The sequence below is a fragment of the Callithrix jacchus genome, chromosome 7 (assembly GCF_049354715.1).
Source record: "Callithrix jacchus isolate 240 chromosome 7, calJac240_pri, whole genome shotgun sequence".
Lineage (NCBI taxonomy): Eukaryota > Metazoa > Chordata > Mammalia > Primates > Cebidae > Callithrix > Callithrix jacchus.
In genome coordinates this window covers 142371626-142399525 of record NC_133508.1, presented here as the reverse complement: position 1 = coordinate 142399525, position 27900 = coordinate 142371626, and the positions used below count along the sequence as shown (strand labels likewise).

The window sequence follows — 27900 nt, the reverse complement described above, 5'->3', positions numbered from 1 at the left end:
TTCTTTCTCTGTAAACTAAAAGAACATGAAGTAAATTGGTGACAGTTACTGGTGTTTAACTGACAGATAGGAGTAAGAGAAAATTTTGCTTAATGTTTAGTCCCTCTGAGTGGCTTGAATACTTGAATTTTATTGTACATTTATAGTGGGTAGTCACAAGTCTTATACACACTTTAAAGGAAAAATTAATTTCAGTGTTTTTAAAAAATCTTTATTTGTAAATCTGATGCTGAAAAATAAGAAAAAAATTAAACTGCCTTCTGCTGTTCTTCTTTAGAAGCATTCCTGCGTAAATACTGCTGTAATACTGTCATGCAAAGTGTATCCTTTCTTGTCGTATCCTTTTTGGGGCAGTGTTTTTTTGTTTTTTTCCTAGAAATGTTTATCCTTCCCCCACCTGCTGATCCAGGTTAAGCAGTATTTTTTTTTTACACTTTATTCAAATCAATTATTTCTAAAATTATGTGTATAGATTGAACAAATCTTTTATGTGTTTATAGATTCATTGTTGAATTTCCTTGCTGTCCTTTTAGGTTATAATTTTTTGAGGGAAAGTTAGTGAATCAGGTCAGCTTACTTAGAGAATGTGTTCATTTGCTTTAAGCCAACATATGGTCTTGTTTCTTCTATTTGTTTATTTTCTAAACCTAATTCAATAACATGTGCTTTCTGTTTGATAATATATCTGGTTTAGGTATTTATATATTATGGAAATTTACTTGGGCAAAGGAATTGTTTTTCTTTCAAAAAGTACTTAATATTGAAAATTAAGATGTCTGGATTACTATGTAAATTCTAAAGAGTATCAGACCTCTTATCTGAAGTCATAGGGAATCTCTTTTGACATAGATAGCAATAGAAGTATCTTTCTTCTTTCCCCTTTCTTCTTTAAAACAAAAGAAGCAAAGCATAACAGAGGGGGAACACATAATGCTGACTCTTGGTAGCACATTAAGTGAAAAACAGTCTTGGCAGGTATATAGGAATAGGAGTTTCCAGACTGGTCGCTGACCGGAATCTCCAAGAACAGTGGTTCTTAGTCTTGGCTGCACGTTAAAGTGATTTCGAACTTGAAAGAAATACTAATTTAAAATTTAAAGGTGGCTCACACCTTTAATCCCAACACTGTTGGAGTCCGAGATGGGAGAATCACTTGAGCCCAGGAGTTTGAGACAATGGGCAATGTAGGGAGGCCTTGTCCCTACAAAAAATACAAAAATTAGCCAAGTGTGGTGGCGTGCACCTCAGCTCTCAGCTACTTAGGAGGCTAAGGTGGGAGGATCACTTGAGCCCCAGAGATTGAGGTTGCAGTGAGCTGCGATCTCACCACTGCATTCTTGCCAGGGTAACAGTGAGACTCTCTCTCCTAAAAAAAAATCCTTAGGAAATATGTTGGTCCCTGTTTTCCTCAGTCAGAGTTTAGATATAAGGTATTGGGAGTATAGCACAGATATTAGCATAAACTTCTCAGACTGATTTTATTGTGCAACCACGATTGAGAACCACCAAGGAAGAGTTTTTATGCATAAAGATTCCTATACTTTATCCTAGAACTAATATATCTGAATCTCTGGGAATGGAGTACAAAAATCAGATTCGAAAAGGTTTCCTTAGTAATTCTAAGGACTGACCAGTTTGGATACTGCTTTTTTGGAATAAAATGGTTAGGTACCTAGTATCAGCCTAGCCATCCAACCTCATATTAATAACTAGGAAAATGAAGGGTTGGAGCCTTTATGTTTCTTTGTTGAGAATTCTGCTACTATTATTAGTACTGTGAAAACAATTCAAAATTTGGTTATCACCTTAAAAGTACAAAACCTATAGATATGGAAATTATAATTATTTTTCTATAGGCACAGATAAAATGATTCTGTAAATGTTATAGATAACAGTTTTTTAATAGCTATTTAGATAAATTTTGTTATACTGACATGATTCACTAATTTTCTAAATATAAATGATTCAGCTTTTAGTTATTTTTTAACTAATGAACTGTGTTATAGTTATTATTTTTAATAGGCTTTTATGATGTTTTAGGTTTCTGTTGAATCCTGTGTCTTTCAAGTGTTTCCAACTTGGAGAGGAAGAAATTCACCACCTGGACTATGGAACTGTGCGTAACAGCTTTGAAAGTGTATTTAAAAATTAAATCAATATGCCAGTGTGTTGGAACTATATTACATGTATTTTAATGACTTTCATCAAATATAATAAATTATTTTCTTTCCAATAAAATAGTGTTTGTATTTTTTCATTATCTGGTTTAATACATCTAGGAAAACATAACCAGATGATTACATAAATTTCTTATTAAGGCAATTTTATAATATAAATTGGGTGTTTTTTTTTTTTTTTTTTTATGATTACAAATACTGCCTTTTAAAACTTCTTACCTGGATACCAATGCACCTTTTTTTATTGTAGTTACTATATATTTGTCTGGCTTTGAGTTTTATTGGGATTTTGGTTTTTTGGAAGTGGGGGATTTATCACAATATAGAGAATTTGTGCTCTCACCCTAATGCTGTCTTCCATTTTTGTACCCCTAAACCTTTCATCTGTCAGGACATCACTCAAAAATGAAATGTTTCCCGTGTAAAATTATTCTTTTTCTTTAATGAAATTTGTTTCAGCTGTATATTAAAAAAACTCATCATTAAATTTGATTTATTCTTATAGATTCTTTCCTGAATCTGTGATTACACCTTTACCTTAGAGGCACTGCCCAAGAAGGCTCAGTTCTTCTGTAAAAATGCTGTTGTGAATAATAGCTTCTTACCTTTTACTTACAGCATCGTGAAGCAGGGAGAATAAGAACATTAAAGATAGGAATTAGACGTGTGGAGACCTGAACGCTGGAGCATGCCAATGTTTAGCTATCAAATAGGTAAAGAACTATTAAAGGAGATGAACGAGGAATAGTTAGAAGGTAAATGAAGAAAGCATCTCAAATAGGAAGGAGTGATCAAATATATTAGCTCTGTTGATGACTTAGGAAAGATGAGTTCTTAGGATTAAGCAGAGCACCATTTGTCATCTTGATGTTGACAGACTTATTTGGTGGGTGTCAGCAGTAAGAGGAGGTATTCAAGAGAATGTTAGAGAGGAATTTAATATGGTGAGTATTGAAGACAGCCCTTAAGGAGTCTTGCTTTCAAGGAGATGGGAGAAGTGGCTTGTTAATGGAGGGTGATGTAGTATCAAAAAGTTGTTTATTTTAAGATAGAAGATATAGCAGGTTTGTATGCTAATAGGACTGATTCAATAGAGAGGAAAAAAACATGATGCAGGAAAGAGGGATATTGCTGAAGCCCTAGACCTGATACACAAATAGGAGGGTTAGTTTTAAAGATAGGCACACAAACAGCTCATTAGAAGCAGTAGGATGAAGGGCAGATTATGGAGTTCTATATGTTTGTAGTTCAGTAGATAGAAGGAGCATGTCAAGTTTTTGTTATATTTTCTCACTGAAATAAGAAGCAAGGTCATAAAGAAGGGAGGACGTCCTGAAGGATTAAGGAAGGAAAAAGAAGATGTCAAATGGATACCTAGGAATGTAGAAGAGTAAACGTACTCCTATGTGGTTTATTTAAGTGTTAACAGTGAACATGGTTTTGTGTGTCCTCCAGGTAAGTTCAGCATAGGTGCTATCACTGAGTAAGTATAGAATCCAGCTTAACTGAAGTTGAGATTTCCCTAGGTGAATAAAACAGTCAGTGATGAGATGTTGATACATTTAAGAGATTGATTATAAAAGGAGGGATATGAAAAGTAATCTGGGTTAAGGAGTGAAGTGAGAAAATAAAGAAGGCTTGGACAGTGGAAAATGGTATGATCAATTGTAGATTGCATTGTGGTTGAAGATGTATTGGAGTTCTTGAGATAGGAACTAGACATTTTGGAGTTTTAATTAAGAGTGGGGTGACTGAAATATTAGAGTATAGTACTAAGATTACAAGTTTTAGGATGTCAAGATGGGACTGGTGTGAAGGCAAGGTGATGAAAGGAGATAAATTCAAGAAATAGATAACCTAGGAGACTGAAAGGATTATCGAAATGAATTTTGAAATCTCAACAAGAAATGTGCTGAGTGCTTGTAGTAATTATGTTATCTTTACTATTTGAGAAGACAGCACTTCCTTTTTTGAGTAATGGAAAGTTCTTTAATATGTCAACTGTGAGATGCTTTATTAGATTTCATTATCTTTAGTAATGCGTACTAAAAAATAATGACCTCAGTAGGATTATTCAGTAGATATGTGAGCTAACCCTTGTGTCAGACACCTAAGAGGTACAACTGATGGTTTTCAAGAAAAATAGAAAGTTATTACTTACGCTGCTAAATATCCCACCCAATATTTTCTGAAAACAAATGGTATATATAGAGTGTGCACATATAAGCTAAAAGGAAATCTTAAAACACACACACACAGGCACACATGTGCAAAACATTGAAAAAACATTAGGAAAGAGATATCCTGTACCCAACATGCATAAGATCTAAGCAATGAGGAAAAAGTGAAGAAATCAAATAAGACTAGAATATCTAATAACTAATATATAAAGACTAGAGGCCATTGTATCCATTTAAAAAGTATCAATTAGAAATGAAAAAAAAAAGGGGCCAGGTGCAGTGGCTCAGGCCCATAATCCCAGAACTTTGGGAGGCTGAGGAAGGTGGATCAACGTGAGGTCAGGAGTTTGAGACCAGCCTCGCCAACATGGTGAGACCCTGTCTACTAAAAATTGCTGGGCATGGTGGCATGTGTCTGTGGTCCCAGTTACTCAGGAGGCTGAGGTAGGAGAATCACTTGAACCCGAGATGAGGAGATTACAGTGAGCCAAGATTGTGCCACTGTACTCCAGCTTGGGTGACAGAAAAAGATTTAAAAAAATAAATGAGAAAAGAGGTATTTTATGTAAGATTTTTTTTAAGTATAAAAGAACACTTAATGTGACATTTATATACCAGGATCTTTGAATATCCAAAAGTTCAAGAAGAAGAAGGTGTGAGCAATTTTATGAAACTTTTCAAAGCTTAGAAAAAGGTAGCTACACAAAATACCATAATATGTTGTTTATTGGAACATTAGATTAAGTAAGTCAAAAACATCCATAGAAATGATCATACAAACTAGGGAAGAAATCAGATGTCTTGCCAAGGAAGGAAAGGATGAAGGTGAAGGAGATTGACGTTGAGTGTGGGAAACTCTGCATATATTGTATTTTTCTTTAAAAAATACATTTAAACTCGTATTTCTTGTTTTTCAAATGTTCAATGAAAATACTTTTTCCTGTTACAGTTTTTTATTTCTGATCTCATATACACAGTATACTATTGTTGACAAATACTACTCATCCTCACTGTAAATGAAATACTCCCATTCTATTGAATATGGGAATATCTATGTGATTTGCTTTGGCTGTGAAATGTGAGCAGAAATAATGTTTTATTTTGGGGACTTCCAGATTGCTAAAGCATGTGTCAAAATGAAGTTTTTTTTGTGACATTACAAATGGACTAATAAGAGTGTCCTTTTTGATCCTAGTTGAACATGAGAAACTTGGTTATTGTAAGCCACTGAAAAATTTTATTATTTTTTTAATTATTGCAGAATAACCTTTTCTGTCCTGATTGATACAGCCACAAAATCTCCTTAAGCTCTTTGGTTTTCATATTTCTCTTAGGTTGTAGAAAGTCAAGAGAAGAATAAATCATAGGATCAGAGAATGTTAACAGTGAAATAGATGATTGGAATAAATTTTTGTTCAGTGGTTTCCAGACTTTGGGTTCTAAGTAACCAATAATATTTCAGAAAAAAAAGTATTAAAAGATATTTCAATATATTAAAAAAATGACATTTAATTTTGTAAAAAAATTACCAATGCTGGGCATAAATGGCTCATGCTTGTAATCCCAACAACAGGAGGCTGAAGAGGGAGGATCACTTAAGCTCAGGAGTTTGAAGCTGCAGTGAATCATGATTGCATCTCTGGACTCCAGCGTGGGTGACATAGGGAGACCCAACTGAAAAAACAAAGCAAAAAAAAGTATCATTAAGACATTGTTCCTCTCTCTCTCTTCCCAGCCTCCTGACCACACCTAAATCTAATCTTACTAAACAAGAGCTAAGGATGAGACAAGGATTTATGGTTGTACTATACTGAATACGTAGTGACTTTTTTCCTAGTCATCATTTTCTAAACAACATAGTGTAACAACATTTTACATATCATTTACGAAGCATTAGGTATTATCAGTAATCTGAGATGATGTAAAAGTTATATGTAAATACATTTTATATAAAGGACTCAAGCAGTTGTTGCTTTTAATATCCATGGTGGGTCCTGGAACCAATTCCTCATAGATATGGAGGGACACAGAACCACTGTCGTTAAACAAATAATGACTTTTAAAATTAACGAAACCTTTTGTGTGGTGAATACAGTCATACACCGCCTATATGATGGTTGTCCAATAAGTTTATTGTGCCATATTTTTATTGTATGTTACTATGCTTAAGTACATTTAGATACACAAATACAATGTATTATAGTTGCCTGTAGTATTCAGTACAATAACATGCTGCACAGGTTTGTAGCCTAGGAGGAATAGACTACAGCATCTAGGTTTATGGAAGTACATTCTATGACATTTGCACAGTGGCTTAATTACCTAAGGACTTACTCTTCAGAACATATTCCTGTCATTAAGCAATGCATGCTGTAGTTGAAAAAATAATAATAATGTAGGCATACCTTTGGCACCACCCTAATTCTTACCAACATCCATGATTACTTAAATTTGCATTGGAAAGACTTCAAAAAACTGATATATTAGTACGGTCTATTTGCAATACATGACAACTACATAAAAACTCCAAACATTCAATAAGAGAAAAAAATAAATAAAGCAAAACTAGATGGGAAAAAAAAGAAGCAAATCTCAAGAGGAAACTCAAAATGCCAAAAAAAAAAAAAACGTGAAATGGGCCGGGTGCGCTGGCTCACGCCTGTAATCCCATCACTTTGGGAGGCAGAGGCGGGTGGAACAGGAGGTCAAGAGATTGAGACCATCCTGGTAAACATGATGAAACCCCGTCTCTACTAAAAATACAAAAAATTAGCTGGGCATGGTGGCGCGTGCCTGTAATCCCAGCTACTCAGGAGGCTGAGGCAGGAGAATTGCCTGAACCCAGGAGGCGGAGGTTGCGGTGAGCCGAGATCACGCCATTGCACTCCAGCCTGGTAGCAAGAGCGAAATTCCGTCTCAAAAAAAAAAAAAAAAAAGTGAAATGATGTTCAGCTTTGCAAGGAATTTGGAAAAATGCAAATTAAATCATTTTTAACATGTTAGGCAAAACATTAGAGCTTTGATAATTTTTAGTGGGAGTGTGGCAGAAGGTACTATAATGCTACTAGGGAGTAAAAATTGATACCTCTGTAAGGGCATCTTGCATAATATGAAAATATAAAAATGTGCTTCAAGTTTTACATATGCTTATCTAGCCTACAGAATTATTCACCCATGTGTAAACATGTACACAGATCTTCATGACAGCACTTCATATAACAACAAAGTCTTTGGAAATAAATGTTCATATCAACAAGAGCATATTGTATGATCTTAGTCCAACTAGCATATTCTGTTTCAGTTCTTTAAAATGCTCAACTTCTGACTGTATGTAGACAATTAACAAAAGAATGTGTGCATTTGGTCAGGTTAATAAAAATTTGTTCAAAACTGCTTGTTCTTACTAAGGTTGTTATATTAAAACTCTCATAATTGTGGATTTCCCTATTCTTACTATACCGTCAATTTTTTGCTTTAGCAATTTAAAACATAAGGCAAGTAAACACATATATTTGTTAAATTTCTAGTCAGAAAGTCAAACATTTTCAACTATAAATGTACAGCCATTTTATTTTTGGAATTAATTTTGCCTTAGATCTTTATCCAATAATAATAAAACTACAATGTCTTTCCTTCGGTTAGAATTTGCATCATTTATTTGGTTCTAACTTTATCTTTTTTCTCAGTTTTTAAGTATTATGTCTGAAAATGCATTTAGCAAAAACATTTAATCAATTTACATTGAATATAATTATTGTCATATTTGCTATATTCACTTTATTTCTTCACTCATTTTTGTATTCTTGCCTTCTTTTATTTTTATTAATCTGTTTTTTTTTTACCCTATACCACAGTAAGAATTAGGCACACTTTGTTTTATTAATGATTAGCACTGATTAAACCATGCATATTGTCAAAGTCCAAAGTTAATGCCTATTCCCATTGCCAAAGACAATAATGGACCTTAGAATACTTAAACACTGTTCTATTCCAGTTTGTAGTTGTTTTTATTTTTGAAATTACTCCTATATTTTTATTCCTCCAAGACATTATTTTTGGAAAACTTTTACTACTGTTAATCTTATAAAAATCAGATTAATCAGAAGTAATTAAGCAGAACTCAGATTTTAAAATATTTTCACATAATTTTTTGTTTGTTTGTTTGAGATGAAGTCTCTGTTCCCCAAGCTGGATTGCAGTGGCATGATATCAGCTCACTACAACCTGGACTTCCTGGGTTCAAGCAATTCTCCTGCCTCAGCCTCCTGTGTAGCTGGGACTACAGGCATGTGCCACCATGTCCAGCTAATTTTTGTATTTTAGGTAGAGACAGGGTTTCACTGTTGTTGGCCAGGCTGGTCTTGAACTCCCAACTTCAGGTGATCCACCTGCCTCGGCCTCCCGAAGTGCTAGAATTACAGGCGTGAGCCACTGTGCCTGGCCCACATAATATTTTATTTGATTTTTTTCTAACAATTCAATGAAAGGGAATATAAGACTGTTAGTAGGTAAGAGCTCACTGTGGAGTGAGGCTTTTTGCCTTTGAAATTTAGTCCCAAAATGTACCAGTTTGACCATTAATAAATCCCATTATTTAATTTTTTAGTATTTCTGTTTTCTTATTTTATAAATGGGGATAATCATATTTCTGTCATGTAGGGTATGCACATGTTAGAAGTAAAAGCAATAATGCATGGAAATGTCATCGTAATATATATTGTTAGTGGTTATTGTATTTTTATATTTATCAAGAATACTATCATCCTTATTTTCTTAATGGGAACCTAGTATGAAACTCATAGACTTTAATTTTTTTTTCTAAGGTTCACATAGAAAAAACATAGTACATGGTGAAGCACCGAGTAGATGGTGAAGCATGGAGTTAAATTTTTGACTTAGTGACTTTGTTTACAATCTAGTCTCATTTAACTAATATAACCCAGTCCTATGCCAATCTGGTCTTTAAGGTTATTTTCTTGAGGAGGTTATTTTATTTTATTAGTTTATCTTATTTTTTAAGGTTATTTTATTCCCTATATATTTATTCCTTATATATTGGTATTAATGGTTCAGGGAAAAAAATTCGTAGAGATTGGGAGAGGATGTTGTAGAAAAAGAAAGCAAACAAGGTATAGGGCAGTAGAAAGATGAGGCAGGGCAACATTGAGCAGAGGAGAGAAGACAGTGATTTGCTAGCATCGTGGCCAACCTGTCGTCGTAGTGGAGTACAGAGAAGACTGCTTTTACAAATCCGACTTGGAGAACTGGAGCAGGACTGTAGTGCCACATATTGAAAGTAAGAGTTTACAGAAAATCTAAAATTCTAAATCCAGCATTTTTTTTTCCCAACTGAAGAAAAAGCAAAACCAAAACTGTGAGATTTTTGTTATTTTATGATTGTAAAACACTGAACTCTGGGTTTGGGAGATTGCTGATTGAAAGACGCTAATGTGGTAAGTTATTTTAATGTTTTTTAAGTATCATGTAAGTCCCCCCGCCACTTGTTTTTGTCTTGAAATAAGTAGTTTCTGTCACATGATTTGATATAGAGTTTCACAATCTATTTTAGGTTTGTTGACAACTCGTGTTTCAGTGTTGTGCAGTACAAAATGTACTGTTGGTATTGAAAATGTATCTTAGTCTTGGCTCAAAAGGTTTCTCTGATTTCAGAGATCTGGTAGGCAAACTTAATTATCTATGCTTTCTTTTCTGTAACCTTCATATGCAACTTAATTCTAAGTTCAGGTTTATTTCCTCTGTTATTCTTTTCTGTTGGGGGAAGGACTAATGGTTGAAGGTTGACTATTTTGAGAAAATTGTACATAATTCAATGCAAAACTCAGAGGAATTAAGGCTTTTTATTTTTAATAAGTGAAACCACTAACTTGATCAAGTTTATAGATGTGACATTAAAGTATTTCAATTGTAATTTTCAATCATACTTTATTTATTGTAAAGATATTTATAAGGCATCTAGGTTAAGAAATATGAATGACATTAATAGATAACTTATCTTTTGGGGTCAGTGTTAATTCATTTGCCTGTTAAAAAACTATAGTATCTGGTACAAATGTGAAGCTACTTTGGATAAGGGGAAAGAACTTACAAACAACTGATAATTAGTAGAAAGGAAGCTCTGGGAAGACAAGTTATTTGGAAGCTGCTAGTTTCTGCTTAACATTTTAATAGAACTCTTTTATCTAAATCTTGGCTTTGGTGTGATTTAAGTAGACTTTAAGCTAAAGGACCAAATTTATGGTACTTGATGTGTTAAGAGGAATACTGAGCCTTTTCCCTATAATGCCATTTATATTATGGATGTCAAAATAAATACCTCATATGCACGCCTGTAATCCCAGCACTTTGGGAGGCCGAGGTGGGTGGATCACAAGGTCAAGAGATCGAGACCATCCTGGTCAACATGGTGAAACGCCGTCTCTACTAAAAATACAAAAAATTAGTTGGGCATGGTGGCGCGTGCCTGTAATCCCAGCTACTCAGGAGGCTGAGGCAGGAGAATTGCCTGAACCCAGGAGGCGGAGGTTGCGGTGAGCCGAGATAGCGCCATTGCACTCCAACCTGGTAGCAAGAGCGAAACTCCGTCTCAAAAAAAAAAAAAAAAAAATACCTTATATGATATTGATTGAAAAAATACTTTTGAGAACCTCAGAAACTGGCTAATTTTGAGTTAATTCGTGATACTGGATATATATTTTTTAATATGAGCCCAGATAGAGAAGAGAGGATATGTTTTGACACTCCAAATGTAGATACTCTGTAATAACTATCGCTTTGGTGTCAGGATATTACTAAATGTTCTATTTCATATTCTTAAGGAGTTCCCAGGATACCTCATTTGGCACCTTAGAGTAACCATTAGAGTTTAGAGTGAAAGAAAGTTTTTCTTTGTAGAGCATTCCAGGAAAAACAAAATATGGGCAACAAAGCCATATGTTACTAATAACTGAATAGCTTCTCTTCTCTAAGGATAACTCTTTTAGGATAACTATTTCCAAAAGTAGACATAACAACTATTTTAAATTCTTATTTTTGTTGTTGTTTTTGATGTCAAAGATGCCAAGAATTGGTTTTGCAGATTTTTATTTCAGAGGACATAAATATATTTTAATTGTTTTAATGCCTCTCCTTTGGGGTATGTAGCTCTTCAAATTGCTTGTTTGAGGTGAAAATTAAGATTACATGAGAAAGTATATGACAATGTTTGACCTTAGCAGAAGCTTATTATATGTATGTTTAACTCTACCTATCCTGTAGTGCTAATGAAATTCCCTAACTTATGTCTGCAAATTATCCCTTATTTTACCAACATCCCAAATGCATTGTAAAAAATGCTGATTTGTTATTGCAAGAGCATAGTTCACTCATGTGGCATTGATGAAAAGTATATTTCAAAACTAACGAGCATCTGCCAGAAATCCTAAGCCAGTAAACAAGAAGAATAGTGTGAGGAGAAGAAGGAAAAAATGTGGAAAAAAATTGCAAGTGGAAAATGTTGGTCATTTCTTTTCATCTCTGCCTATTCCTTTAGTGGAAATAAAAATACATCTGAGAAGTAGAAAGTATTAGAAGTTGGCAGAGGTGGAGTGAGTAACAGAATGGCCAAGTGTTAGTAGAGTGAAGGCGAGAAGACAGCGTGAGTTGATAGGATCTTTATTTTATTTATTTATTTATTTATTTATTTATTTATTTATTTAGAGACGGAGTTTCGCTCTTGTTACCCAGGCTGGAGTGCAATGGCGCGATCTCGTCTCACCGCAACCTCCGCCCCCTGGGTTCAGGCAATTCTCCTGCGTCAGCCTCCTGAGTAGCTGGGATTACAGGCACGCGCCACCATGCCCAGCTAATTTTTTGTATTTTTAGTAGAGACAGGGTTTCACCGTGTTGACCAGGATGGTCTTGGTCTCTTGACCTCGTGATCCACCCGCCTCAGCCTCCCAAAGTGCTGGGATTAGAGGCATGAGCCACCGAGCCCAGCCGATAGGATCTTTAATAGGACCAGTAGTAAAAATACCAATACAAAAATAACGTCAACCATATTGAGCTTTCACTGTATCCATACACTGGGATAACAGCTTTATTTGCATTATTTGTTTAATCACAGTAACCTTATGAGGTAAATATTACTTTTTCTAGTTCATAGATGAATATAAGGTTATTTTTCAGGGTCACACAGGTGATAAATGGAAAAGTCAGGATTTAAACTATAGTTTGTCTTAACTCCTAAGGTCATGTTCTTAACCATTACATTTTTGCATTTGGAACCTTGAGTCAAGCATAAAGTTCAAATGGTGCCCCTCTTCTCTTAACTCTCAACTCTTCACACCATCAGCCCTGTATCACTCACTAGCTAGTCAGTCTTCTATTTAGATTCTGATACTTACATCCAGTTAGTCTCTTGCACTCCTTGCACATTTCCTTCCCTATTTGTTTTAAAAAATCTTCTCAGGTAATAAAACTCCCCTTCCTACTTTGAAGGCACCTTTAATTCTCTCCTTCCTACTCTGCATACCCCATCATTTATATAGACTTGTGGCTTCACCTAACATCTTTTTTGGTATTTTGTCAGCCCTCAAGGATACAGCTCTCCAGGCCTGATAAATTCAGCTGGTGTGCACCAGCCTGTGTATAGTAGCTGCTTAGGGATAGCATCTGTTCTGTTCAGTGTCTGTGTTAAATCAGTTAAGTATTTTGTGCTCCATTTCTCAAATTGTCATTGCTTTGTTGAAAACTCCCAATTCTCTGCCTCTTTCTTCATATCTAATTTTTTATTGTTTGTATATACCCATTGTTTTAAAAGTAGTACCTCTAAGTCAGTATGTCCCCATATTAGCTTATTAGTTTCTGTAAACCAAATCTGCCTTTAGATTGCACTATCAGTCATAAAGACATTGCCATTTTAACATTCACCCAAACTTTAAATCACAGAATCCCCTTTGACTCTTTATTTTCTCTATTCCCTTATATCTGATTAACTGCTATTTTCTGTACAGTCTCCACTAAACCTGTTGTATCTCCCCTCTATGTTTTAGATAAACATTTCCCCTTTATTCCAGGGATATATATTTTGAGACCGCCAGCAGTGCCTGAAACCACAGATAGTACCAACCTTTATACAGTTGTCAGATTGGTTCCAGGACCTCCCATGGATACCTATAGATGCTTATCTGCCTTATATAAAATAGTGTAGTATTTGCATATAACCTATGCACATCTTCCTGTATACTTTAAATCATCTCTAGATTACTAGAGATGTAATATCTACTGCAGTATAAATACTATGCAGATAGTTATATTGTATAGGGAATAATGACAGAAAAGTCTATATGTTCAGTAAAGATGCAACTATCCTTTAAAAGTATGTTCTTCCATGGTTGGTTGAATCTGGTGATGTGGAACCCATGGATATGGAGGGCTGACTGTATGCACCATGTTTTTTCCTGGCACATCACTCAACTATTAGCTGGTGAGTCAACTCAAATTGTCAGAAAGACTAGGGACAACTAGACTTCAAGCGATCTTTCATCCCACTTATACTCACAGCACAATCTATGATCTCAGAGGTTCAAGAGATTAAACTCACTTGTGCAAACTGCAATCAAACTTTATTTGCATCTCCTTTGCTGATACCCCATTGGACAAAACAAATATCAAGCTAATTCCATAGTCTATGTAGAGAGAGACTCCATATAGGAACAGATACTAGGAAGTGCCATTCATTGGATGCCTTTTAGTATAACAATGTATCATACTTCCCGTTCTTACTGCTATAATCCTAGTTCAGATTTCCATCACTGCTCTGCTTACTAATGTTCCAGTCTCTTTGTTTTCTAGTCCATCTGATATAATTGAAAGTTTTAATTATACTTCCGTGTTTAAAACAACCAAAAACCTTCTGAAGAAAGTATATTTTTTTCTTCTCCCTGATTTTGAGTGTCCCCAAGACACCTTTCTTAATTTAACTGCCATGGCTCCCTCACACCTGACTTAGATTTCTAAAATACTGTATTGACTTCTTGCCAGTCTCTTTGCTGTCTTCTTACATGTGTTTCTTACTTAAAAGCAATTTTGCCTTATCTCTTTTCATTGATGTCAAACCCATTCTTCAAGTCAATTTTATCTTCCCTTATTCCCCTCTGTCAGAAAGAACTTTTCCTATCGATTAAATCCTTAAGCACTTTACTCATACCGTCTTAAAACTATGTTCATGGCCGGGCTCGGTGGCTCACACCTGTAATCCCAGCACTTTGGGAGGCTGAGGTGGGCAGATCACGATGTCAAGAGATCCAGACCATCCTGGCCAACATGGTGAAACCCCATCTCTACTAAAAATACAAAAATTAGCTGGGCGTGGTGGCCTGTGCCTGTAGTCCCAGCTGCTTGGGAGGCTGAGGCAGGAGAATTGCTTGAACCCAGGAGGCAGAGGTTGCGGTGAGCTGAGATCATGCCATTGCATTCCAGCCTGGCACCTGGCGACAGAGCAAGGCTCTGTCTCAAAACAAAACAAAACAAAACTATGTTCATATCTTTCACTTTATTACTGTTTGTTTCTGTGTATGGATATATCCCTTCTCTAAATATAACTTCTAGAACTACTCTCCCTAATAGAAATACAATGGAAATCATATGTAATTTAACAATTTTTAGTAACTCCATTACAAGAAACAAAAAGACACTAGAGAAATTAATGTTAATGGTAAATTTTATTTAGCCTAATGTATCACAATATGTTATTTCAACATGTAAACATCATAAAAATAGTTTTTTTTTTACATTTTATTTTCACACTATCCAGAGTGTGTTCTACACTTATTACTCATCTCTGTCCAAACTACATTCATTTCAGCTGATAGTATCCAGTTGTTTCTAATAGCTACCACATCACAACCCTAGAATTCTAGGAGAAACATTAGTGTAGTGCAGAGAATGTTGACTTCTAATCAGACCTATTATCAAATTCTGCCTTTGTCACCTGCCATATGAGCCTGGACAATATACTCAATTTCTTTGGGCCTTAGTTCCTTCGTGTGTACAACATTTTTGCTAGTATTAGAGTCTAGTATTGCACAATTTCTAATATAGGGTTTGTTGATTTTTAGAAAATCAATAAGGACATAACCCATGTTATGCCAATGTTTTGCACAATGCCTGGAACCTAGAGTTTTCATGTGACAGCCATTTACTGAGCACATAAGACAATGTCAGTCATTTTACTAGGATTTGGAAATACTGGATATAAAATCTACCTTAAAGAAGCTTGGTCCAGAATGGTAGACAAGTACATTCTTCATTGTTTATAATATATATATACAATAGAAGTCAAATATAGCTTAATGTCATATAAGTTAAAAAGCTGTTGTATAGCAGAGGAGCTAGCTATGCTTGGAAATATAAGGGTAAGCTTCATAAAGTGGAGCTTCTGGTTTTGCAATGAATTGAGTTCACAGGATTGACTGGGGGAAGGACCAAAGGGCAGCATGGGATTGATACTGAAGTAGTTAAGATCCACAGCTCTCTTGATATCGTTCACCAAAGCTGGAACTTCCTCATTTTTTCTCATGTTAAAAAATGGTATCACCATCGAATACCTACATCTTTAATACGTTTTCCTCATCATTCAGCTCTAATCTATTCATAAATCTACTGCCTGTTTACTTCTGAAATATATCTTGTCTATGCCCTAGTCCAAGCCACTCACCTCTTTCCTGGACCACTATAAAAGTTTTATTTTATTATTATTTTTATACTTTAAGTTCTGGGTACATGTGCAGATCGTGCAGGTTTGTTACATAGGTATACACATGCCATGGTGGTGGTTTGCTGGGTTCATCGCCCCATCATTTACATTAGGTATTTCTCCTAGTACTATCATTGCAAAACTAGAAGTTCCTCATATTTTATATGCAATGTCACACCTCCATGACTTTACTAAGTGGTTTCCTTCCCCATATCATCCCTTCCATATCCCACTTAATGTGGAAGCAACTACTTTTCCTTCCACATTAAGTTGAAACCACTTTATGAAGCTTACCCTTATATTTCCAAGCATAGTTAGCTCCACCCAGCTGCTGTGCAAACTTCTAGGCAGCTTTGTTTACATAGGCAATGTTGAAACTGCCTACAGGAGCCTCTGCAATGGTAGACGCCCTTCTCCCCACCAAGCTCCAATGTCCCAAGTCCAGCTCAGGCTGCCGTGCTGGCCGTGAGAGTTCCAAGCCAGCCAATGGATTTTAGCTTTGTATTGTAGGCACCAGAGGGAGTTTCCAGGTCTGTGGGTTGTGTAGACAGTGGGAAAAGCACAGTATCTGAGCTGGAATGCCGAAAAAGTCCCTAATGGCTTTTCTTGGCTGGGAGAATGAGTTCTCCAGCCCCTTTGCACCTCGGGGGTGAGGCAGTGCCTCACCCTGCTTTAGCTTGCCCACCTTGGACTATTCCCACTGTAAGCAGTCCCAGTGAGATGAACCTTGTACCTCAGTTGGAAATGCAGCAATCACTCATCTTCTGGCTTGCTCTTACTGGGATCTGCAGACTGCAGCTGTTCCTATTTGGCCATCTTGGTGGAAGTCCTATAAAGTCTTCTAACATCTACCTCTTTCCACTCTTACCCTGCTATAATCTGGTTTCTTCCCAGAGGCAAAGGTGATTTTTTTTTCAAGTCTATTAGTCTTTCAGTTCCCTTTCTTACAGCTTTAACAGTTCATGTTCTACAAAGTTCTACATGAACTTTGGACACACCTCTCTGACCTCTCTGGGCTACCTCTCTGACCTCATCTCATTTTATCCCACACTTTATCACATGTGCTCTAGCCACACTGACAGTTTTTCTTTTTTAACGTGTCTTATGTATTAACCTTTTCTTTTCTTGGGACATTACTCTTGCTCTTTCCTCTATCTAAATTGCTCTTTTTCTGATCTCAAAATGACTGGACACTTCTAATCCTTCATATCGCATCATAAAGTCACTCTTTTAAGGGATCTCTTCCATTACTACCCAATCTACAATACCTGACAGCAACATCATTCTCTATTTTATTATTTCATACTAGTTTTTATTACTATCTGAAATTATTTTTATCATCACTGTTAGTACTGTTGCTATTACTGTTATTTACAAGTATATTTTCAGTTCTTTCCACTAGAATGTAAGAACTCTGAGAACAGGAATTGTATTTTTCATTGTCTCCTGAACATCACCTACAGTGCTTGGCAAAAGCACACACACTTAACACTTGTTGAATAGATGTATGAAGTTGTTCCCACGTGTACTATTACTATTCCCTTTCATAGCATCTCACTAACATTACATTAAGAAGGAAAAGGTATGAAAATTTATTTAGTGTCTTATCAGGTACAAGAAATATTTGCCTACAGGGAGAAAACCACTACTACTTCAAATCCAAATACTGTATGCACTATATTAAGCACATGGCTTGATGGAGGGGAAAACAGTTAGTTTCTCCAATTCATGGGCTTTCAGATATTAAATATTTTTTCATCTTAATGCAGAAATGTAAATAGCCAATATTTTAATTAAGGATGAGAAACAGAGCTGATTTTTAAAGTGGAAATATTACATAATATTTCTATTTGAAATGGAAACGACAAACGTTTGAAAATAGTTAAAGCAATATTTTGAGACTTCAGTTGGCTACAATTCTATTAGTGAACGATATCAAAAATGAAATACTGTCCTTATTTATGTGTTATTTAATTAGGATATATATATGCACACACAAACATATAAGGACTATATATATTTACTCTATTATATATATGGACTGTATATATACACTGTAGTATATATATATATATATATATATATATATATATATATTAGTTTGTTCTTATGCTGCTATAAAGAAGTGACCAAGACTGGGTAATATATAAAGGAAAAAGATTCAATCAACTCACAGTTAAACATGGCTGGGGAAGCCTCAGGAAACTTGGTGGAAGGGGAAGCAAACACATCCTTCTTCACTTGACAGAAGGATGACATTCTGACCAAAACTCAAAAAGCCCCTTATACAACCATGAGATCTTGTGGGAACTCACTCGCTATCATGAAAACTGTATCATGGGATAACTGCCCCCGTGATTCAATTTCCGTTACCTTCCACCAGGTCCCTTTCATAACACATAGGAATTATGGGAACTATATTCAACATGAGTTTTGAGTGGAGACACAGCCAAACACCCCCTCTGCCACACACACACATGAGTCTCTCTCTATATATATGTACAGATACATAAATAAGGACTGTATAGATATGCCTGTATGTGTGTGTGTATATATATATATATATATATATGCAGTCTTTATGTGTGTAAATATATACACTGTTCTTATGTATGTGCTATATGTGTATGTGTGTGTGTACACACTGCCAGAGGCTTGTAAAGGTTAATATTATATCAATAAGAAAAAATTAATTTCTAAAGGTCATTTAGATTATTTCCATGAGAGACTTTTTAATATTCTTCATCTCTTAAGATTTTTATTGGTAATCCTTTTCAGATTATAAATAAACAGTTTTCCTCAAGTATTATACATGCTACTACTTACTTTGTAAAATGTACTTCTTACAGGAATATAAAGAGTTTCTGGAAAGGACACTGACAACTTCAAAGCAAAATGAAGTTCTTTCTGTTGCTCTTATCCATCGGGTTGTGCTGGGCTCAGTATTTCCCAAATACACAGCAAGGACGGACATCTATTGTTCATCTGTTTGAATGGCGATGGGTTGATATTGCTCTTGAATGTGAGCGATACTTAGCTCCCAATGGATTTGGAGGGGTTCAGGTGGGTAATATTCCTATTATAAATTGCAGAATTTGCTGTATTGTATTAAATAGTGTTCTGATCTTATCTGTGAAGCTGGGGCAATATTGTACCTCACATGTAAGTATTCTAAGTAAAACAGTTTTCTGAGGAAAAAACACTGTAGTATTGTTGGCAACTTTATATTTTCTTTCTAAGACATTCTTTCTCAGACAAGAATCCTCTAATGTGCTTTAATATTGTCAAGAGACAGTTGCATAAACAATGACTAAAGAATATTTTTATACTATTGATTACTTCCCAGAACAGTCAATAATATAATGTAAGATACAATTTGGAACTTATTAAGACTCTTTAATTTGTAGATCTCTCCACCAAATGAAAATCTTGTAGTTAACAACCCTTCAAGACCTTGGTGGGAAAGATACCAACCAATTAGCTATAAATTATGCACAAGATCTGGAAATGAAGATGAATTTAGAAACATGGTGACTAGATGTAACAATGTTGGGGTAAGTGAATTCTAGTTTCTTTCAATAATAGCAGATGGGAGAATGATTTCTCTCCTGTTTCTTGCTCCTTTGGAGCAGAAAGTTTTCTGTATTTTCAATTTTTTATTTTACTTCATACTTTATAACTCAAAATTAACTTTTGCCTTATGTTCCACTTTGTAAGTATTTGTGTATGTGCTGTCAGTCTACTAAAGAGTTAAAGTTTAAAGCAGAATTTACTAAAAAACACAACATCAAATTTTAACCCTTATAGCTATCCATATTTGCTGGAAATACATTTCTGGTTAATAATTAAAAATTCCAGTTACCATATTTATTATCATTTTTAGGTGACTTATGTCTCCATCCATAATTCTTGGGTTTTTCATGATGAATAACTGGCTTCTCTATTTAGTGAGGAGCATAATTTGAGACTAGTATCGACCTTATTTGTCTTCAGATGTTAAGTAGAGAGTACAGGACTTCCCATTCTGTTCACTCTACTGATAATTTCTTTTGCTGTGCAGAAGCTCTTAAGTTTAATTAGATCCCATTTGTCTGTTTGGCTTTCGTTGCTATTGCTTTTGGTGTTTTAGTCATGAAGTCCTTGCCTATGCCTATGTCCTGAATGGTTTTGCCTAGATTTTCTTCTAGGGTTTTTCTACTGTTATGTCTTACATTTAAATCTTTAATTCATGTGGAGTTAATTTTTGTATAAAGTGTAAGGAAGGGGTCCAGTTTAACAATCCTGCATGATCTGCACATTACCCCAGAACATAAAGTATAATAAAGAGAGAGAGAGAGAGAGAGAGAGAGTGAGACAGAGAGTACAGGCTTTCTCCTGGTGACCAATTGAAGTTTCCAAAACAGTAAACTTTCCAGTCTCAGTTGAGTTTTGTCTCCCAGAAATGGGCTTTTTGCATTTCCTCTTATTGATGGTAGTTTCTGGTTCTCTCAATTTATCATTCCTATAAATATTCGCCCAAGTGTCTAGAATTGATGTAGATGTTTAGTTCACATTACTTTCCTTTCACATTTGACCTTTAGTTTTGTAAGAAAATAGCTGTAGAATATAAGGACATATTTTGGAGTTTTATTAACACACTATAAACTTTATTCAATAATGCTTTAAATTTCTAACTCTCTAAGTGACACTGAAGGAGAAACTTTTTTTTTCCAGGTTCGTATTTATGTGGATGCTGTAATTAATCATATGTGTGGCAATGCTGCGGGTGCAGGAACAAGCAGTACTTGTGGAAGTTACTTCAATGCTGAAAATAGGGAGTTTCCAGCAGTCCCATATTCTGGATGGGATTTTAATGATGGTAAATGTAAAACTGGAAGTGGAGATATTGAGCTCTATAATGATGCTTCCCAGGTAATTTTTTTAAGATAGTGATCTAAATAAAGAGTGATATATGCCTTTTATTTTAGACATGTACCTAATTGAACTCCCTTTTAAATACTATTATATATCTCTTAGGGACACAGATTAACAGGTTTGACTACTTTAAGAGACTCAAATCCATGTTTTAAAAATGTTAACTTGATTCAAGATTGTTTAATCAATACACATTTGCCCACCTTTAAAAAACTCACAGTCGGCCGGGTGCGGTGGCTCAGGCCTGTAATCCCAGCACTTTGGGAGGCCAAGGTGGGTGGATCACAAGGTCAAGAGATCGAGACCATCGTGGTCAACATGGTGAAACCCTGTCTCTACTAAAAATACAAAAAAATATCTGGGGGTGGTGGTGCGTGCCTGTAATCCCAGCTACTCAGGAGGCTGAGGCAGGAGAATTGCCTGAACCCAGGAGACGGAGGTTGTTGTGAGCCAAGATCGCGTCATTGCACTCCAGCCTGGGTAACAAGAGCAAAACTCCATCTCAAAAAAACACCCTCACAATCAATTAAAAAGCTCATCAACTTTATTTCCTAAATTCTCTGTTTTCTACTAGATAATATTTCAAAGATACATCCATAGTAAGGTGTCAACATCCTCAGTGCCCAGTGCAAAGAAGTCACTACAGAATATCTGTTGATGGATAACTGAATGAATGATTAATCCAATGTATTCTCAGGTGAAAAATGATGTTTTGTGAATCAGTGACATCATTTTTATCTCAACAGGTCAGAGATTGTCGTCTGGTTGGTCTTCTGGATCTTGCACTGGAGAAAGATTATGTGCGTTCCAAGGTTGCAGAATATATGAACCATCTCATTGACATTGGTGTTGCTGGCTTCAGAATTGATGCTTCCAAGCACATATGGCCTGGAGACATGAAGGCAATTTTGGATAAACTGCATAATCTAAACTGTAGCTGGTTCCCTGAAGGAAGTAAACCTTTCATTTACCAGGAGGTACATCCATCTATATATGCATAAAAATGTCATCTTATTTGTTGGAAAAGCAATGGCAGATTCCCTTAAAAATGCAATTTTTATAGAATAAGGACTGAATCGTTTATATAAAAGTGTTCTCTAACCTCTTCTTCAGTAGCATATCTAATTCTGTATCACAACAGGTTTTATGGAGGTACACAGAATGTAGGAGAATGATAATAGTTATGAGGTTCACAGAATGTAGGAGAATGATAATAGTTATGTCTTTGTTTTCTTTGGAAAATAAAAAGAGTTAATATTTATCAAGAAATGTCAGTCAGATAGTAAATGTGTTAGTGTGAGCTGCTCCTATTATTATCATTGATGTACAAGACTAAAAATTGGGTAAGTATTCTCACAGGACAACAGGTAACCTTGACATTATGTTTCTTTCAATATTGTAGTGTATACTTCATCAAAAAATAAAGAATAAAAGAATGTTACCTGTTGAGATAATAAGAATAAGAAAGCCATTTGGAGCATTTCATTTCAGAAATAGGACTGGGTGTGGGGGCTCCTGCATGCAATTCCAGCACTTGGGTAAGCTGTGGCAGGAGGAGTGCTTGAGGCTAGAAAAAAAAAGAAGACCAAAACTAATAATAAATAGTATATTATAATACCGTGTTAAAATACTTAAAGTCCTTATGAAAATTGTTATTGTTTCCTAAACTTCTACTAGGTAATTGATCTGGGTGGTGAGCCAATTACAAGCAGTCAGTACTTTGGAAATGGCCGGGTGACAGAATTCAAGTATGGTGCAAAACTTGGCACAGTTATTCACAAGTGGAATGGCGAGAAGATGTCTTACTTAAAGTAAATAAATACAACTTTTCCCCTGAATTATTTCATAGATCTATTAGTCATAGTACCCCAGTGTGAGTTGTTTTCTCAAACTTTCTTATTCAGACAACTATCAAGGAGTCAGTTTTTAATGAGACGTGTTTGAGTGCCCCGAACCCTAATCAATCATCTTTTGTATTTAGAGTGTCTGTCTCAAGACAGTATGCCTAAGAACCCTAAACAATCCCTGGGGATTTTCCTAAGTATGAGATGAATATACTAGATTTGACTGATGTTTGCATATGATCTTTTAAAGCCAGGTTATTATTAAAATGATCCCATCATTTGTAAAATATGTGCAATGTGTCTGTACTGTAGAACTTCCATATATTAATTAATTTAAAGCATTAAAATATTTATAATATAACAATATTTTATTGAAATCTTATTTTAATCTACTTTGACATTCTTTATAATGTGATTTGGATATTGATCCTTCTGGAGTGTCTCTAAATTTTAATATTCTGAAACCTCCAAAGGGACATCTTTTAACAACAAAAATCTTGTAACTGTAATATGAATAGAATTCAAGGATTACATACATGTATAGACAAATATGGGCTGTATATGTAGGTTACTCACATGTGGTTGCATATGGTGTGTGTTTGCATATATGTGTGTTTATGTGTTTGTGTGTGTGTGTGTGTGTGTGTATCTGACAAAATGACCATTTGCTTAGAGAGTTTAATTTCAGATGCCATGCAGAAAGAGATGCACAGTTAAGTTACTCTAAAAGTATTGTGAAATAATACATAACTGCATATATTATTTTTCAAAAATAGGAACTGGGGAGAAGGTTGGGGTTTCATGCCTTCTGACAGAGCACTTGTCTTTGTGGATAACCATGACAATCAACGAGGACATGGGGCTGGAGGAGCTTCTATTCTTACCTTCTGGGATGCCAGGTAGAAAACAAAGTGCTCTATTTTTTAAATACATCTTTTAATGATGGTCAGAATAGTCTGTGATTCTGTGGTAATATAATTATGTAACTTTCAGGCTGTATAAAATGGCAGTTGGATTTATGCTTGCTCATCCTTATGGATTTACACGAGTGATGTCAAGCTACCGTTGGGCGAGATATTTTGAAAATGGAAAAGTAAGTTTTGGAGTTACTCAAAATACCATGTTTTCAAGAAAAAGGAGGAAATTTTGTTCTAAGTTAATATGACCACTATTAATTCTATATGTATTCAACAAATATTTATTAAGTGTAAACGTGATACAGGGCTCTGATTTTAGTAATGCCAATTATATCAAAGTAGCAAAATGTATGTTCTCTGTTATGAGTATGCAAGCTGTTTGAGAAATATGACAAACATCCCCGTAGCCCACAGTAATAAAACACTAAAAAATAGGAGAAAGAATACAGGGAATAAAATATGGGCTTGTAACACGCACCTGCCTCCGGGTTGATATGAGGATGATACATGCCAACTCTTCTAGAGAATTTAAAATGTCATCTGCCCATCTTGAGAGCAATATAAATATTTGTTAAATAATTTTTAAAAGGTTATATGGAATACAAGGCAATGATTCCATTGAGCTGAGTTAAATAGGGAAAGTATCTTATAAGCGAAAGGAAATAATATGTACTAAAGAATAGAAATTTATAGAGTATTCCAAGAAAGGTAAGAATGAGAAAAATATTTGGGAGTATGGTAAACACATTAATCGGATAAGTAGTTTCAGAAAGGAACAGAGAAATAAGAATGTAAAGATATTTGGAAAGTTAGTACAAAGTTTTCTTTGAAACTAAAGGTTTCAGAAACTGCGTCATACAGAAACTTCACACTTTAAAGCAGAAATTCCTCACTCCTATGAGGCATACAGATATCTCTCTCTCTTGCTTCTTCTAGAAGCAAGGGTGGGTCGCCTTTTAGTTTGAGAAGTCCACTACTTTGGATAGCAACTCATTCTATTGTTAAACAGCTTTAATATTTAGAAAATGTACCATTATACTGAGCCAGCTTCTTATAATTTCTACTAATTGGTCTTATTTCAGATGTTAGGAGTCCGAGACTATTTTATTTTTTCTATTACTATGACATTTTCACTTTGCTAGGACTGCATGAGAAAAACTTTTAATTTTTTTTTGTTTTCACCATTTAGCATGATTCTAAGATCAACACTTATAACCTTCCTAGGGTTATTCTGGTTTTTATTAAATTAATGTTTTTAGCAGTACCAATCAGAAAAACATATTACAAATCTTGTCAATTCTATTTAAAATATTCAGAAGTATCGTTTTGTACATTTGTCTAAAAAGAAGTATGAAGTACTATAAAATTTATTTAGCACATGTCATATTCAAGGCATTTTCACAAACATTATTTAATTTTTATAGCAGAAAAGCAGTATTTCCATTTCACAAATGAGGAAACCAAGACACAGAGAAATTGTGTATATTGACTAAGTTTTCTTAGCTAATAGTATTGGAACCTATGTTTTAATACTGGTGTTTCTAATACTAACACCCGCCCCATTTCCATGACATCACTTGGCTTACCCTGATGTTAAGAAACACTTGCAGGTCAGGTGCAGTGGCTTTTACCTGTAATCCCAGCACTTTGAGAGGCAGGCAAGAACATCACGTGACGTGAGGAGTTCTAGACAAACTAGGCAAGCTAGCAAGATTTCATCTTTACTGAAAATAAAAAAAAAAAAAAATAGAAGAAGAAGAAGAAGAAAAAATAGCTTCCTGTGGTTGTGGCACACCAACTCTCCCAGCTACTTAAGAGGCTGAGATGGGTGGGCCGTTTGAGCCTGAGAGATCAAGGCTGCAGTGAGCTGTCATTGTGCCACTGTACTCCAGCCTGGGAGACAGAGCAAAGAAGCCTTTGCAGTTCTTTGGAATAAAAAGGAGAGGATAAAAATGTGCTACCTTTGTTTGAAATATAGCAACAGAGAAGCAGAGGATACAGAGATGATGAAGACCTAGTAGAGCGCTGTGAAAATTAATGGAATCATTGGATTCTAGATCAAGTCACTGACTACAGAGCCTCAAATAGCAGAATAAACTGAGTTTGGTGTGAAGGAGAAGAAAGAGGCAAATACATTTATGTAAAAATTTGACTCTCCTCCTTCCACAATAAAGGATGTTAATGATTGGATTGGACCACCAAATAATAATGGAGAAATTAAAGAAGTTACTATTAATCCAGACACTACTTGTGGCAATGACTGGGTCTGTGAACATCGGTGGCGCCAAATAAGGTGAGAATATTTATTTAGACATCTCCTCTACTAGTAAACTTTCTTTAACATTTTATTGAGAACAGTTTAAGAATGTGAATGTTTTATATGTTACTGTGTTTTTAGGAACATGGTCATCTTCCGCAATGTAGTGGATGGCCAGCCTTTCACAAACTGGTGGGACAATGGCAGCAACCAAGTGGCCTTTGGGAGAGGAAACAGAGGATTCATTGTTTTCAACAATGATGACTGGTAAGTAAATATTGATTAAAAATAAGGTTTTGTACCAGTATGTTCTTGGTTTGTTCTTTTTTTTCTGTTCATTTCCTTTTATTATATCTGAAAAATCATTTAGTCAGTGGAGCAAGAAGACATAGAGATCAAAATGGGCGGAAGTCAAAGGATGATGGCTCTTACTTCTTTGTTCTCCTATTTTGATAAGACTTTGTTCTCCTATTTCTAACGGACTCTGTTGTAAGCAGAGTCCTTTCTGTGCACCCTTGCAGTATCTTATGCATATACAGAATGCACACATAAATGCTCACCTACGCGTGCCACAAAATACACAAAGTAGTTAATATACAGATTGTGAAATCATTAGAAGAACATGTCTTGTAGTTGTGCTTTTTTAATCATGGAAAAATGCTGCCTCAATACTGAAATGTGTTTATTTCTACTCTTTTTCTCAAAGGACCCTCTACCTGGTTTTGTGGTATACTTTATTCACTTCTCTGTCTCCTTGTGACAAATAATATTTTTAATGCATTTTTATAAACAATATGTACCTGTGGTTAATGATTTGCCTCAGAAGATTTGGGTTTTATTTCTGAAACTTCTCATTGTTGGCCTTTCATCTGCGATGCTTATATATTTTGACTGTAGGATAAATGATTCTCTAATCTATAGCTCAGAAAACCTCCTTGCAAGCAGTTGAAATGTCTCTGACAAAGGCCAACTGATACTCATACTTAGCCCATCCTAGTCTAAATTACTTTTCACTGTAGAAAGATACATACATACATACATACATACATACATACATACATACAAAGTCAAGTCGATCTCTTTCTGGCCAAAAAGACCCAAGTCTAGTTCTTTAATTTCCTTCTTTTGTGGATGAAAATACCAAAATAAATTTATGTGAAAAAGCTTTATATTTCAAACTATCACTTCTTCATAGAAATGCTACATTTTTTGTATGTACACCTCAGAATCTTTGTAACCTCATGGGAAAGAAAGAGATAAAAAAAGAAATACCCTTTACATTTTTAAAAGTAATCGTATTAAGTTCAGTTGAGCACAAATTTGATTTTACCAAGGTAGCACTTTTACCAAAGTGTGACCATCCCTGCCAGTCTTCAATGATACTCTTCAATTTTGATTTTTTGGCAATACTTTCACTACTGACCAGGGAATTGCTAGGTTTTCTGTACGGTTACTTTAGGTTTTGGGAAAGCTATTTGTATCTACTAGAGAGGCATATGGGTTTTCTTCTTAATGAGACCTTGACTGCCTAGAGTTCTACAGCATAAATTTATGTTGTTTTTTTCGTGTGAGAGACATTCTGTATTCTTGCTTTTTGTTGTACTGAAGTTAAATCTTAAATTTTGTTTTATAGGACACTTTCTTTAACTTTGCAAACTGGTCTTCCTGCTGGCACATACTGTGATGTCATTTCTGGAGATAAAATTAATGGCAATTGCACAGGCATTAAAATCTACATTTCTGATGATGGCACAGCTCATTTTTCTGTTAGTAACTCTGCTGAAGATCCATTTATTGCAATTCATGTTGAATCTAAATTATAAAACTTAAATTAAAAGTATATATGCAAAACAGTA

The 27900-nt window shown here is 35.1% G+C and overlaps 3 protein-coding genes across 14 annotated transcripts in view; all 3 read left to right on the top strand.

The window, feature by feature from the left end:
* RNPC3 (RNA binding region (RNP1, RRM) containing 3) overlaps window positions 1–2238 on the top strand; it is a 28133-nt gene extending 25895 nt beyond the window's left edge. For 4 of the 9 annotated variants that reach the window (XM_035252267.3, XM_035252264.3, XM_017974981.4 and 1 more), the window contains exon 16: window positions 278–2238. The gene's annotated coding sequence lies outside the window, so the exon portion shown is untranslated. The remainder of the gene's footprint in view (window positions 1–277) is intronic. The other 5 variants (XM_035252265.3, XM_035252266.3, XM_035252263.3 and 2 more) reach the window with 2 other exon arrangements.
* Window positions 1275–27900, top strand: LOC100393797 (pancreatic alpha-amylase). 4 transcript variants are annotated; one of them, XM_009001795.5, is made up of 11 exons: window positions 1275–2116; window positions 18962–19175; window positions 19520–19666; window positions 20826–21023; window positions 21773–22003; window positions 22704–22837; window positions 23647–23769; window positions 23864–23963; window positions 25962–26080; window positions 26186–26311; window positions 27678–27900. In XM_009001795.5, exons 2-11 carry the CDS (start codon window positions 19008–19010, stop codon window positions 27865–27867), a joined length of 1536 nt encoding a protein of 511 aa, XP_009000043.1. In that variant the 5' UTR covers window positions 1275–2116; window positions 18962–19007; the 3' UTR covers window positions 27868–27900. The 4 variants fall into 4 exon arrangements, with proteins under 4 accessions (XP_009000043.1, XP_009000045.1, XP_002751198.1 ...); XM_009001797.5 differs by lacking the exon at window positions 1275–2116 and adding an exon at window positions 9496–9653; XM_002751152.7 differs by lacking the exon at window positions 1275–2116 and adding an exon at window positions 9496–9810.
* Window positions 21773–27900, top strand: part of LOC100394153 (pancreatic alpha-amylase) — a 32458-nt gene continuing 26330 nt past the window's right edge. The window contains exon 1 of the mRNA XM_002751153.6: window positions 21773–22003. The gene's annotated coding sequence lies outside the window, so the exon portion shown is untranslated. The remainder of the gene's footprint in view (window positions 22004–27900) is intronic.

Bases quoted from the DNA above. Each gene is read 5' to 3' on its own strand.
- LOC100393797 (XM_009001795.5), top strand. From the start codon at position 19,008: ATGAAGTTCTTTCTGTTGCTCTTATCCATCGGGTTGTGCTGGGCTCAG. The intron at 21,024-21,772 runs GTAATTTTTTTA...TTATCTCAACAG, and splicing joins TCTATAATGATGCTTCCCAG to GTCAGAGATTGTCGTCTGGT. The intron at 26,081-26,185 runs GTGAGAATATTT...CTGTGTTTTTAG, and splicing joins CATCGGTGGCGCCAAATAAG to GAACATGGTCATCTTCCGCA.